Source organism: Dasypus novemcinctus, chromosome 21 (genome assembly GCF_030445035.2).
Source record: "Dasypus novemcinctus isolate mDasNov1 chromosome 21, mDasNov1.1.hap2, whole genome shotgun sequence".
Classification (NCBI taxonomy): Eukaryota; Metazoa; Chordata; class Mammalia; order Cingulata; family Dasypodidae; genus Dasypus; species Dasypus novemcinctus.
Genome location: NC_080693.1, coordinates 13696059 through 13710630, shown reverse-complemented (window position 1 = coordinate 13710630; position 14572 = coordinate 13696059). Strand labels below are relative to the sequence as shown.

The following is a 14572-nucleotide window of genomic DNA, read 5'->3' as shown; positions in this document are numbered from 1 at the left end:
TGGAGGACATACAGGGCAGTGCCCAGGTCTGTGAGGCAACTGTTTCCTAGGGAAGAGGGGACACTGCATCTGTGTGAAGGGGAATTCCCAGGGCCGCATGTGCATGCCCAAGACAAGGTGTGTGCCCAGAAAGGATCACGGCGGCCCCTGCACTTTGGCCTGGAGCTATTCTCCGAACTCATTGTGGAGGAGAGCACTCACATAGGTCAACCTGCAAAGACGGGGAGGGTATTTTCTTTTTATCCATCTTCTTCTTTTTTTTTTGTTAGCTTCTGGCATTCCAGAAAGCTCTATCCCAACACTAACTGGATACAAACTTAAGGAACAGATGCATCAGAGTCTAAATTTCTGCACTAACACATCAAAATATCAAAATGCCCGGGTTTCAACAAAGAGGTTATGAAATATACAATGACACAGGAAGTGATGGTCCAGGCAAAGGAGAAGATTAAAGCTTTAGAAATTGTCAGTGAGGAGAACTAGACCTGGGGCATACCAGACAGAGACTTCAAGAAAGTCGCCCTAAATATGCTCAAAGAGCTAAAGGAAAACATGGACACAGAATAAAGGAAATAAGAAAAATGACAGATGAACACAAAGAGACTATCAACAGAGAGATGGAAATTATGAAAAGGAGCCAGAGCTGAAGACCACAGTAACAAAAATAAAAAATTCCCCATTGTTCAACAGAAAATTGGAGCTGGCAGAAGAAAATCAAAGAACGTGAAGATAAGACAATTGAAATCATCCAGTCTGAGGAACAGAAAGAAGAATGAATGAAGAAAAGGGAACAGAGCCTGAGGAACCGGTGGGACTCCATCAAGCATACCAATATACACACTGTGAGGGTCCCAGAAGGAGAAGAAAGAGAGAAAGAAACAGAAAAATTCCAAATTTAATAAAAGACATGAAATACACATGCAAGATGCTCAGGGAACTCCAAGTGGGATAAACCCAAATGGACCCCTGCCACGGCATGCTATAGTCAAATTGTCAAATGCCAAAGATAAAGAGAGAATTCTGAAAGCGGCAAGAAAGACGCAACGGGTCACACACAAGGGAACTTCAGTAAAATTAAATGCCGATTTCTCATCGGAAATTGTGCAGGCAAAAAGGCAGTGGAAAGATGTATTAAAATGCTGAAGGCAAAAAAGCCTGTCAACCGAGAATTCTATATGTCTTTCAAAAACGAGGGAAGAATGAAGGCATTCTCAAATAAACAAAAGCTGAAGGAGTGTGTCACCACTTGACAGACCCTACAAGAAATGCTGAAGGGAGTTCTGCAGGTTCAAAGGAGAGGACCCTAGACACCGACGAAGCCTCAGGAAGCAATAAGAGCTCTGGTTGAGGTAAGCATGGGTACGTACGAATACCAGTAAACTGCTGTAGTTTTCGTTTGTAACTCCTCTTTTTACTTCCCACAGGATCTAAAAGGCAAATGTGTAAAATGTAATGACGAACCAGTAGTTTTGGACTCAATGTATAAAAACGTCATTTGTGACAAGAATTACATAAATGTGAGGGGACAGAGGAATATAGGAACATAGGTTGTGTAGAAGTGGTATCAAAGAAGTTAAGTGGTATCAAAGCAAACAAGATTGTTATAGATTTAAGGTGTTACATTTAAGCCCCACGGTAACTACATAGAAAGCCATAGAGACAGAAGGTAGAGCACAGGTTGTCGGGACAGGGGCCGGGGGAGTGGGGAGTGGATACATCATGGCTGTACAGCTACTGGTGGGGAACATGGAAAGTTCTGGTAATGGGTGGGGGTGAGGGTACTGCAATGTTGTGAACATGATCAATCCCAGTGAGTGGTGTGCTTGGGAGTGGTTGAGATGGGAAAGTTTACTTTGTATATAAGTTTCCACAATTAAAAATAAGTAAATAAAGCGAACGAGCAACTAAAAGGACAATGAGAATTAGACGCAATACATGATCCTGGATGGGATCTAGCAAGGAGTAAAAGGCTCAAAGAGACATTATTGGGATACATGAAAAAATTGGAATGTAGACTGTAAGCCTTTTAGCAATGTTAAATTACTTGAACTTGATACCTGCACTTAAAGTGGTTACGTGAGTATCCTTGTTCTTAGGAAACATACATGGCAGTACTAAATGATCGAGGAGTACGATGTATACAACCTATTCTTTCTCCTTTCATGGTCTCCAGCTGCTTTTGCCTGTAGGGCAAATTCTGGGAGGGAGACATGCCAGAGAGAACTTTCCCAAGTCAGTCTTTCCGGGCCAAAATGGGGCCAGGGACCCACAAAGGGGGCAAGACCAGCTCCAGAGCGCCCTGAGGAGGGGATGGGGAAGGGTGCCCGGAGCGTCTCCGATGGCTCCCCAAAGCTGAGCTCTCCTGCTTCCCAGCACCCCCAGCCCTTCCACCAACTGTCCCCCACAGTCCTAGGGAGTGTAGCATCTTTGTCTCCTCGGCCGTCTTTGCCGCTAGAGACAACAAAAGGAGCAGAAGGATCTAGAGAGGCAGACAGTCAGGTAAAGGTCTGCCAGCTTCGAACAGCTGGTTTAGGAAGGTCTGTCTCCTGGGAAACACAGAAGACAACCAAACGCCTGTAAACAGGGGAAGTGAAACAACCAGCAAGCACGCGCTCCGGACAAGGGAAGGCCCAGCAAAGACTGGGAGGACCCTGCACTCGGCATTCGCCTTGGGCAAACCTCCAGACAGAGGGGCTGGAGCTCAGGAAGCTCAAGAAGATCTCTTTCTTATCCCTATCGGTTACAAAACCAAGACACAAACATCTCAGGGAATAATCCCAGAGTTAACACTTTAAGGCGTTAAAATGTACAGTGTGCAACAAAAGAGTCCAAGACAAAGAAACAGGAATTGATGACTCTAAAGAAAGAGGATAAAAATCCGGAAAACACCAACAAAGAAGACCAGAATGTGGACATTCCAAAACTTTAGGAAAATGGTATTTTAAATGCTCAAGGAAATGAAGGAAAATACAGAGAAAAAACAACTAAAGGGTATCAGGAATGAGCAGTATTAGAAAAGAGATTAGAAATTTTAAAAACAGAATTACTGCTGTTGAAACCACAAAAACTGGAATGAAAGATTCCCAGGAGCACTTCAACAGCAGATTGGAGCTGGCAGAAGAAAGAATCAGCGCACTCGAAGACAAGACAATTGAAATGAGTCAGGCTGAGGAGCAGAAAGCAAAAAGAATTATGAAAATGAAAATAACCTGAGAGGTCTCTGGGACACCATCAAGTGCACCACTATATACGTTATGAGAAGGAAAGAAGAAAGGGGGAGAAGGGGAGGGGGAAGGAAAGGAGAGGGGAGGGAGAGGCAGAAGAAACATTCAAAAGAAATAACAGAGAACTTCCCAAATTTAGCAAAAAATGTGAATATGCACATCTAAGTAGCCAGAGAACACCAAACAGGATAAACATGAAGAAAAATACACCCTGTCATATATTGATCTAGCTGTCAAATACAAAGGCCAAGGAGAGAGTTCTGAAAGCCACAAGAGAAAAAATGTGTTTTGTACATGGGAGTCCCAGTTAGACTGAGTGTTGATTTCCCAGCAGAAGCCACAGAGGCAAGAAGGCAGTGGGTTGAAATACTGAAAGTGCTAAATGAAAACATCTTGTTTTCTGAACACATACCCAGCCATCAGCTGTTTAAAACTTGTCAACTTTTTTATTTATGAAAAAGAAACATCATGTATGAAAACAACCGCCAGTCAAGAATTTTATATCCAGCATGACTTTCTTTCAAAACTGAGGGAGAGAGTAAGACCTTCTCAGATAAACAGAAGCTGAGGGCGTTCACCACCACGAGGCCAGTCCTACAAGCAGTGCTAAAGGGAGTTCTTCAGACTGAAAGAAAAGGACACTAGACAGCGGCTCAAATGGCATAATCATTTGGGTAATATAAATGTCAGTATTACTGCAGTGTATCGTTTGGTATGTAACTCTATTTCTTACATCCTACAGGTGCTAAAATGCAAATACATGAAAAATAATGATAAAGCTATGGTTTGGGAAACAAAAATGTTGCATGATAACAAGTACAAAAAAAGGGTGGAAGGACAGAGGACTATAGGAAAAGAATCAGTGTATGCTACTTAAGTCAAGTTGGAATGAAAACAAATGTGACTGCTATATATTTAGGATGTTAAATTTAAGCCCATGGAACCCACAAAGAAAATGTGTGAAAAATGTATATACAGGGAAGCAGATGTGGCTCAACTGACAGAGCATCCGTCTACCATATGGAGGGTCCAGGGTTCTATCCCCAGGGCCTCCTGACCCGTGTGGTGAGCTGGCCCATGCGCAGTGCTGCTGCATGCAAGGAATGCTGTGCCACGCAGGGGCGTCCCCACGTCGGGGTCCCCCACGTGCAAGGAATGTGCCCTGCAAGGAGAGCTGCCCAGGAGTGGCACCACACAGACGGAGAGCTGACGCAGCAAGACAACACAACAAAAAAAGAGACACAGTTTCCCAGTGCTGCAGGATAATGCAAGTGGACACAGAAGAACACACAGCAAATGGACACAGAGAGCAGACAACAGCGGGGAGGGGAGAGAAATAAATAAAAAATAAATCTTTTTAAAAAATGTATATACACAGAAATGAGAAGGTGCTCAGCATGGCACAAGACAACACAAAAAATCAAATAAAAATAAAAGTAGGCATTAACAAAAGAACTGAGGGACAATAAAGGTGTAAGACAAAGATCTCAAATCACAAACAAGTTTCAATAAATTCAGGATATTGAAATCATACAATGTATCTTCTCCAACCACAATGAAATGAAGCTAGAAATCAATGAAAGAGAAATGGAAAATTCCAAACATGAAGAAAAACAATATACTCTTAAACAATGAGTTAAAGATGAAATCACAAGGAAAATTAGGAAGTATCTTGAGGCAAATGGAAATGAAAATACAACATACCAAAACTTATGGGATGCAATAAAGGCAGTGCTGAGAGGAAATTTTAAAGCTCTAAATCTATACATTAAAAAAGAAGAAAGACTTCAAATCAGAGACCTAATCTCAAAACTGAAAAAACTAGAAAAAGAAAAGCACACTAAACCAAAAGCAAGAAGGAAGGAAATAACAAAGATTAGAACAGAGAAAGATGAAATAGAAAACAAAACAAAAAAGAAACAATAGAGAAAAGCAACAAAGCCAAAACTGGTTCTTTGAAAAGAATTGATGAAATTGATAAACCTTTAGTTAGACTGATGAAAAAAAAGGGGACACAAATGGCTGAAATCAGAAATGAAAAGGGGGACATTACTACCAACCCCACTGAAATAAAAAACACTTTAAGAGGATACTATGAACAAATGTATGTCAACAAATTAGATAACCTAGATGAAATGGACAAATTCTCAATAACACACAAACTACCTATACTGACTAAAGAAGAAATCAAAGATCTCAACAGACCAATAACCAGTAAAGAGATTGACTCGGTCATCAAAAACTTCCTGACAAAGGAAAGCCCAGGATCAGATGGCTTCACAGGAGAATTTTTGAAATATTTCAGGGAAGTGAACTTGGCCCAGTGGTTAGAGCGTCCGTCTACGACATGGGAAGTCCGCAATTCAAACCCCGGGCCTCCTGGACCCGTGTGGAGCTGGCCCATGCGCAGTGCTGATGCGCGCAAGGAGTGCTGTGCCACGCAGGGGTGTCCCTGCATAGGGGAACCCCACGTGCAAGGAGTGCCCCTGTAAGGAGAGACACCCAGTGCGAAAGAAAGTGCAGCCTGCCCAGGAATGGTGCCGCACACACGGAGAGCTGACACAACAAGATGATGCAACAAAAAGAAACACAGATTCCTGTGCCGCTGACGACAGAAGCGGACAAAGAGCACGCAGCAAATGGACACAGAGAGCAGACAACAGGGGAGCTGGGGGGAGAAGGGAAGAGAAATAATTTTTTTTTATCTTAAAAAAAAAAAGTTAATAAAAATAAATAAATAAAACATTCCAAGAAGAATCAATACCAATTCTGCCCAAATGCTTCTAAAAAATTGAAGAGGAGGGAATACTCCCTAATTCATTCGAGACCAATATCACCCTCATACCATAAAGACAACATGAGAAAAGAAAATTACAGACCTATATTATTTATGAATATAAAAACCCTCAACAAAATACTAGCAAACCAAATCCAACAGTACATTAAAAGAATTATATACCATGATCAAGTGGGTTTATCTCAGGTATGCAAGGGTGGTTCAACATAAGAAAATCAATGTAATACAGCACATTAACACAAAAAGGAAAAAAAACACATGATCATCTCAGTTGGTACAGAAAAGGCATCTGACAAAATCCAGCATCCTTTCTTGATTAAAAAAACACTTAGAAAAATAGGAATTTTGAGTTTGAATGTTCAAATTTGAATTTGAATGTTGAAAAATATCATGTTCATCAACACCATAAAGGACATAGATGAAAAACACACAGCTATCATCCTATTAATACTTAATGGTGAAAGACTAAAAGCTTTCCCTCTAAGATCAGGGACAAGACAAGGATGCCCGCTGTCACCACCGCTATTCAACATTGGTCTAGAAGTTCTTGTCAGAGCAGTTAGGCAAGAAAAAGTAATAAAAGCCATCCAAACTGGAAAGGAAGAGTAAAACTCTCCCTATTTGCAGATAACATGGTCCTATCTATACATAGAGAACTCTGAAAGACCTGCAACAAAAGTCCTAGAGCTAATAAATGAATTCAGCAAAGTGGCAGGGTGCAAGATCAACACCCAAAAGTCAGCAGTATTTCTATATACAAACAATGAACAACAGAAGAAAAAAAATCAAGAAGTCCATTCACAACAAATATCTCGGAATGAATCTAACCAAGGATTTGAAGGGCTGTACACAGAACCATAAAACATTGCTATACGAAATCAAAGACCTAAATAAATGGAAGGACATTCTGTGTTCATGGAAGACTAATTATTGTTAAGATGTCAAGAGGAGATCAAGCGATTGAGTCCCCAGTGCCTCTTAAAAAACAAAAACAAACAACAAGCAAAACAAAAGAAAAAACCAACTCGGGGGAGCCAATGTGGCTCAGTGGTTGAGTGCCAACTTCCTGCATATGAGTTTCTGGGTTCAATCCCCGGCCCTGGTACCTTTAAAAAAAAAAAGATGTCAATACTACCCAGAATTATTTACAGACTCAATACAATTCCCATCAAAATTCCAACAACTTTCTTTGCAGAAGTGAAAAAGCCAATCATCAAATTTATATGGAAGGTTAAGAGCCCAGAATAACCCAAGCCATCTTGCAAAAGAGAATGACGTTGGAGGACATGCATGTCCTAGTTTTCAAACTTATTACGAAGTCACAGTAGTCAAAACAGCATACTACTGGCACAAGGACAGACATATGTAGACCAGTGGAACTGAGAGCTCAGAAATCAACCCTCACAGTTACGGCCAACTGATTTTTGACAAGGGGGGCTAAGACCACTAAACTGGGAAAGAATAGTCTCTTCAACAAATGGTACTGGGAAAACTGAATATCCATTTGCAAAAGAATTAAGGAGGACCCCTAACTCACACCGTGCACAAAAATTAACTCAAAATGGATCAAAGACTTAAATATAAGAGCCAGAAATATCAAACTCTTAGAAGAAAATGTGATGAAGCATCTTCAGGACCTTGTGTTAGGCACAAGTCTCTTAGACTTTACACCCACAGCATAAGCAACAAAAGAAAAAATAGATACGTGGGACCTCATTAAAATTAAAAACTTGTTCCTCAAAGCACTTTATCATGAAAGTAAAATGACATCCTACACAATGGGAGAAAATATTTGGAGGCCACAGATCTCATAAGGGTTTAATACCCAGAATATAAAGAAATCCTTCAACTCACCAACAAAAGGACAGACAACCCTGTTAAAAACAGGCAAAAGACTCTCCAAAGAAGATTACAAATGGCCAAGAAGCATAGGAAAAGATGCTCAATATCATTAGCAGTCAGGGAAATGCAAATCAAAACCACAATGAGATACCATTTCATACACACCAGAATGGCCACTATTAGAAAAACAGAAAATTAGAAGTGTTGGAGAAGATGTGAAGAAATAGGAACACTCATTTGTTGCTGTAAATGTAAAACAGAATGTAAAACAGAAGGTAAAACAGTGCAGCCACTGTGGAAGACAGTTTGGCAGTTCCCCAAAAAGTTAAGTGTAGAATTACCACGTGATCTGGCAATCCCACTATCAGGCTTATACCCAAAAGAACTGAAAGCAGGGACTCAAACACTTATTTGCACACCAGTGTTCACAGCAGCATATTCACAATTGCCAAAAGATGGAAGCAACCCAAATGTCCATCAACCAATGAAGGATAAAGAAAATGTGGCACACCCATACAGTGGAATATTATTCAGCCATGAAAAGGAACTAAGTTCTGACAGTTGTGACAACATAGATGAACCCTGAAGATATCAAGTTGAGTGAAATAAGCTGGGCACAAAAAGTAGATATTGTATGATCTTACTGATATGAAATAATCAGAATAAGCAAACTCATACAGAGTCAGAGCCTGGAATATGGATTACCAGGGGATGGAGTAGGGGGAGGTAATAGAGAGTTAATGCTTAAATGTACGGTTTCTGTTTGGAGCGATGGAAATGTTTTGGTAATGAGTAGTCGTGATGGTAGCACAATATTGTGAAAGTAATTAGCACCACTGAAATACATATCTGAATGTGGTTAAAAGGGTTAGGTTGTATATATGGTAACAGAATAAAAGAATATTTTTTTAATCCATGGAATTGTACTATACAACAGTGGCCTCAAAGTTCAACCATGGGCTATAGTGAATAGTACAGTTAGTAAAACGTGCTTTCATCAAATGTAACAAATGTTCCACACCAACGCAAGGTGTCACTAATAGGGTGGTATATGGGAATCCTGTATTTCATGCATGATTTTTCTGTAAATCTAAAGCTTCTCTAACTTAAAAAAAAAAAATTTTAATGTTATGGGGGAAAAAAGACAAATAACGTAAATGAAAAAATGAGCAAAGGATGTGAACAGACATTTTTCCAAAGAAAATATGCAAATGGCCAGTAGACACATGAAAAGATGCTCAACCTCATTAGCAATCAGGGAAATGCAAATCCAAACCACAAGGAGAGGCCACTTGAGACCCACTAAGACGTCTCTAAGCAAAACGACAGCTAATAAGCAGTGTTGGCACAGATGTGGAGAAACCGGACTTCTCATCCAGGGCCAGGAGGAACACACGGGGCAGGTGCTTTGGGGAAGAGTTTGGCGGTTCCTAAAAACGTTAAACATGGATTTGTCATATGACCTAGCAATTCCATTTCTACATATATACCTAAAAGAAATAAAAACAAATGCTCAACTTTGAAGGCATCATGTCGCATAACATGTCAGACACGAAGGGCCAGGTTTGTATTATTTCACTGACATGAAATAGCTAAAATATGCACTTTCACAGAGACAGAAAATAGAGGACAGGTTACCAGAGGCAGGGGAGAAGGGGAGTAGCAGTGCAACGCACAGTGGGGGCGGGTTTCTGTTTGGGGGCGATGGGAAAGTTCCAGCAGTGGGTGGAGGTGAGGGGGCCGCAACACGGAAATGTGATTAACCGCAGTGACTGGCAGGCCTGAGAGCGGCTGACCTGGGAAAACTCGTGTTATATATGCTTCCATAATTCAACAGAAAAAAGAGCAATTAAAGTGACAATAACAATTACATGCAATATATGAACCTGGTATTACTGGATTACTGGATTGGAAAATGGAGGATAAAATAAATGACATTACTGGGACATATGAAAAAATTGGAATATAGACTGAAAGCTTTATGTTAATGTTAAGTTACTTGAACTTTATAACTGTACTTCAGGTAGTTTATATATGAATATCCTTGTTCTTAGGAGATGCACATGCAGTATTATGTGTTCAAGGAGCATGATGTATATAACTTACTCTCAAATGTTTAGAGAGTTGACAAATAAACCAATGATGGATGGATGGATGGAAGGAAAGTAGGAAGAGCAAATGTGGCAAAAAAAATTCAAAGGTGGCATCTGGGTGGGGAGTATGCTGGAATTCTCTCTATGGGATACATCTTATTTTTGCAACTGTAAGTTTGAAATTACTTTAAAATAAAGTTTAAGAATGGAAAAACAAGAAGTCCACACAAAAACATGTACACAAATGTTCACAGCAGCATTGTTCACAATAGCCAAAAGGTGGAAACAATGCAAATGTCCATCAGCTGGTGAATGACAAAATAAAACGTGGTATATATTATTCGTCAGTGAACTTTAAATCAACATGCTAATTGGAAGAAGCCCCTTGCAAAAGGCCAGATAGGATGTGATTCCATTTATAGGAAATGTGCAGGACAGGCCAGTCTATCGGGACAGGAAGTAGATGAGTGGTTGTCAGGAGCTACAGGACAAGGGTGAAGTGGATGGAGCCTGCTAACAGCTACGGGGTTACCTTTTGGGGTGTTGAAAAATGTTTGAAAATTGACGGTGGCAATGGTGGCACGACTCTGTGAGTACAGTAAATTCCATTTCCTGAAATTGGGTAAACTGTAAGGTGTGTGCATTACATCTCGATAAAGCTGGTTTTTAAAAAATATAAAGTTCTCCGGGAAGTGTGTTAGCTGTAAATGTAAATGGATTTCAGCAAACTGTGTGCACCAGTGACAACAGGGGACTTTAGGCCACAGAACCACCCGTTTCACTAAATCAGAACAAAAATATGCCTCCTCCTCCTTCCTCAACCTCCCTTCCAAATTCGGTCTCCCCTTGTACTTCTTTATACAGCTTAGGCTTTTCCTTTTCAGCACCTGTCACAATTCGCAATTACGTCCACTTGTGGGAAGTACAGCTGCTCGCTCTCTGGACTAGAAACCCTGTGAGGGCAAGGACGCGTAGTGAGCCTTGCTCATCTCCAAGTCACCAAAGCCAAACGGGTATCTAAGCGGTATCTAAACAGTTCTAAAGTATTTGCTGAATTCATGAACGCTGAACACCGCAGTGAACCAGGTCAGATTATACTAGATAATTTTCCGAGCTACTGGATCAAAACGACTCAGAAGCCCATCAACGGAGCCCCCGTTTCTCGGCTGGCTTTTTACCAGGCCCAGCGAGGACGACACAGGATAGCTCTGGGCGGGGGCTTAGGAAGACAGAGCGGCTGCGGGCACGAAGGGGCAGACGGAGCCGGGCAGCCAGGGCTGGCGACTTACTTCTCCAAGTTGGCCATTTGCTTCACAGCTTCCACAGCCCCGGGCAGAGGCTCGAGGTCCAGAAAGAAATTCTTGGACTCCCATATGCTGATGGCCTTCTCCTGAGAAGAAGAGAGCAGCAGGTTACCTGCAGGTCCTCACTGCCCTTGCCCCTAGAGCTGTCGCGCAGCCGGGGACAAGGGACAGGGCTTCCCCGCCCCCCAGCCCTACACACAGCCCAGGACACCTTTCCCAGGGCCTGCCCTGCCCTCTCTGTCGCAGGCGCCGCTGACAGGGGTCCGACCACCCCCAGCGCCGCGGTCAGGGGCAGTTCCAAAGGCAAGGAGGCCTTGCGGGGCCCTGGGGGACGGCGAGCGGGCCGCAGAACCCGAGCTCTGCCCCCCATGACGTGGACGAACCCTGAAAACGTGGCGCTGAGTGAAAGGCGCGCCAAATACCGCACGCAGCCATCCATGTGAATTGCGCACAATAGGCAAATTCATGGAGGCAGAAGAGTGGGTGACCCAGGGGCCAGGGAAAAGGGGGCTCGGGGAGCTACGGCTTCCTGGGTGCGGAGTTTGGGTGGCAGGGATGGGAGCACAACACTGTGAATGTGACTGTCACTGCATTTTACACTTAAAAATGGTTAAAATGGAATATATCTACGAAACAGCTAGTTTAAAAAGGTTAGACCTCGGTGCACTGTTAAGCCGTGAGGGGAAAGGGCCTGGGGGGGGCCTCACACAACCCCAACAGCCAAAAACTCTGCTTTTATCCGTTTCCTGCATTAGGAGGCCAATAAGCCATTTAAATTAATTTTTTAAAAAAATGCAGACTCCCATTTTCCAGATGAGGAACCGAGGCTCAGAGAGGGAAGGGGCTGACCTGATGTCCCACAGCAGGACTAAGGCTGAGCTGGGGGAAAGAAGTCACATCTCCAACCCCCAGGAGGGTTCCTCCCCCGCCTGCCCTTGCTAGACCAAAAGCAAGATTCCAGAACCAGGAGCAGGGAGCGTGACGCGAGAGAGGTCAACCTCTGCCGCCCGGGGGAGGCGGAGACCCCCAGCCCGGGTGCCGGGAGCTGCCCGCACACCACTGGGCCTTGAGCAAAAGAAAGCTTGTTGCTAATCCCTGCCCTCCCTCCCTTGAGCCTCAGGCAAGGATGCTGCTGTCACCAATTTACAGACGAGGAAACGGAGCTCCCAGAGATCTCTTTTCGAGACCACCTGGTGGGACTTGAACCCGGGGCCTCTGCCTCAGACACGGAGCAGCGTGGAGTGGCAGAAAGCGCACTCGGCCAGGAGCCGGGAAGCCCTGGGACCCTGGGTCTCTTCCCTCCCCCCATGACCCTTCTCTGGTGACAGAGGACCGGGCAAGCCCCCGTGCTCCGCGGCGCTGGCAGCGGGCAGGGCTCAGTTTCCTCGTATCCCCAGCCTCCCGGAGGCCACGCCAGGTCAGAGCTGCCGGTCAGCGCCCGCCACCAGCACGCAGCAGCTCTGCAGCGCCGGCCCCGCCGCGCCCCTCCGCCGCCGCCAAGTGTTCCTTGAGTAGCAGGACTAGGAGAGGTCAGCACAGGGGCTGGGCAAGCCATCTCCTAAAGGGCCTTGCTGTCAAGGAGGAACACCTGCCCTCAACAAACCAAGGTGTTACAAGTCCCTGTGGAGGTGACGTGTAGTGTTTAATTATATGTACTTTTTTTTTTGAAGTCAGAAAATAAATGTCACTGGGAGAGAAAAGCAGCAGAGAATGGGGCTTTGGGTGGAGGCCGCTAACTGTGCTAGGGAGGTGGGCAGTCCGGGGTTTGAATCCCCGAGCCCCTTACTGGCTGTGAGCAAGTGGCTTGCTCTCTCCCAGCCTCAGTTTCCTCTGCAAAATGAAGACCACACGTGGGCCTCAGAGAAGAGCTAAGGGTGAGCCCGCAGTTACAAGACGGGCTCTACCTTCATCCACCCTCATCAAATCCTCCGGCCCTGAGGGCCCATTCCAGGGCCTGCAGAAAGCGCCCGGCCTCTAGACATGAGCTCAGGGCAAAAACGCCCGGTTCCCGTAGGAAACATTTTAAATTGGCAAACCAGGCTATTTGTCTATACTGTCTGTCCCTCGGTCCATGGGAGGACTCAGAGGGCAGAGCCCATGGGGAGACAGGAGGGTGCTAAGCGTTCAGCAAAGCCGGCAGGGACCAGCGGGGGGCGGGGATCCACAGGGCCCCATCTCCATCACCGACTCCCTGTGTGATGTTCAGAAAGTCACTCAACCTCTCTGGGCCTCTGATCCCAGTTTGCGGGGGGTACACTTTAATGGAAAAAAGGACAAATAGGAATGGCAAAGACACCCACCCAATTCAGGGGAAGGAAGCAATAGGGCCGTGACCACGTAGGGGTCAAAGAGGATTTTACTTGTAACGTTTATTTTTAAAAATATATATATATAGGCCCGAAGCCGAAGGCAAATGTTAGACGCCGGTGGTCGGTGGGGACTTGGGCCTGCGACGCTCGTCCCCTCGGTGGCGGCCCCCAGCCGGGGCGCGCAGGTGCCACCCGGTGCCCCCGGCACAGAAGGGGGACCCCGGGGCTCGGGGCGTTGCGACGACCCGCCAAGGTCAGGGCGCGCGCAGGGCGGCGCGGCGGGCGCCCGGTCCCCCGGGGCGCGGGCGCCCGGTCCCCGGGGCGCGGGCGGGGGCGCTCACGCTCAGCTCGGGCCGCAGCCGGCCGTACTGCTCCGACACCCAGAAGCCGCGCCGCTCCTCCAGCGCGACGAAGGGCAGCTCGGGGAAGCGCGCGCGGAACTTGCGCAGGAAGCCGCCCTCGAAGTCGGCCAGCACGCCGTCCAGGTCCAGCAGCACCCGCAGGCGCGCCCCGCCGCGGGGCGCGCGCAGGCACCGGCCGCCCAGCCGGATCATGGCCCCGCGCGCCCGCCCCGCGCCGCCGCCGCCGCCGCCGCCCAGCCCCAGGCCCGCCGGCGGGGGCGCGGGCGGGCGCGGGCGCGAGCGCGCAGGCGCCGAGCGAGGCTGCGGCGCGCGCCCCTGGCGGCCGGCGCGGCTCTTAAAGGCGCACCGCGTCCCCGGCCCGGCGCGGCTCCTCCCCCGGTGCAGCGCGGAGGCGCGGGGGACCCCGGGGGAGCAGGGAAGAAAACAGACGAGCGGCCGGCGCTGGGGCCGGGAAACGGGGCGTTCCGGCCGGGTGGGTGCCAAGTTGCAGTTGGGGGCCCGGGTGCGTGTGGGTGTCGGGCACACAGCGTCGTGCGGGTCAAGAACATCGCGGATTCGAGGGCTCGAAAGTGGTTAGAATGGAAGACGTTATGCTGTGTAAACGTTACAATAAAAATTTTTAAAAAGAAGGAAAATAAAAG

At 45.9% G+C, this 14572-nt stretch overlaps 1 protein-coding gene across 1 annotated transcript in view; it reads right to left on the bottom strand.

The window, feature by feature from the left end:
* NT5M (5',3'-nucleotidase, mitochondrial) overlaps window positions 1-14151 on the bottom strand; it is a 54759-nt gene extending 40608 nt beyond the window's left edge. Inside the window, exons 1-2 of the mRNA XM_058283333.2 lie at window positions 13911-14151; window positions 11246-11346 (exon numbers count right to left, since the gene is read on the bottom strand). Coding sequence (XP_058139316.1) covers window positions 11246-11346; window positions 13911-14123 — 314 coding nt within the window. The 5' untranslated portion in view covers window positions 14124-14151. The remainder of the gene's footprint in view (window positions 1-11245; window positions 11347-13910) is intronic.
* Between the last annotated feature and the right edge of the window lie 421 nt (window positions 14152-14572).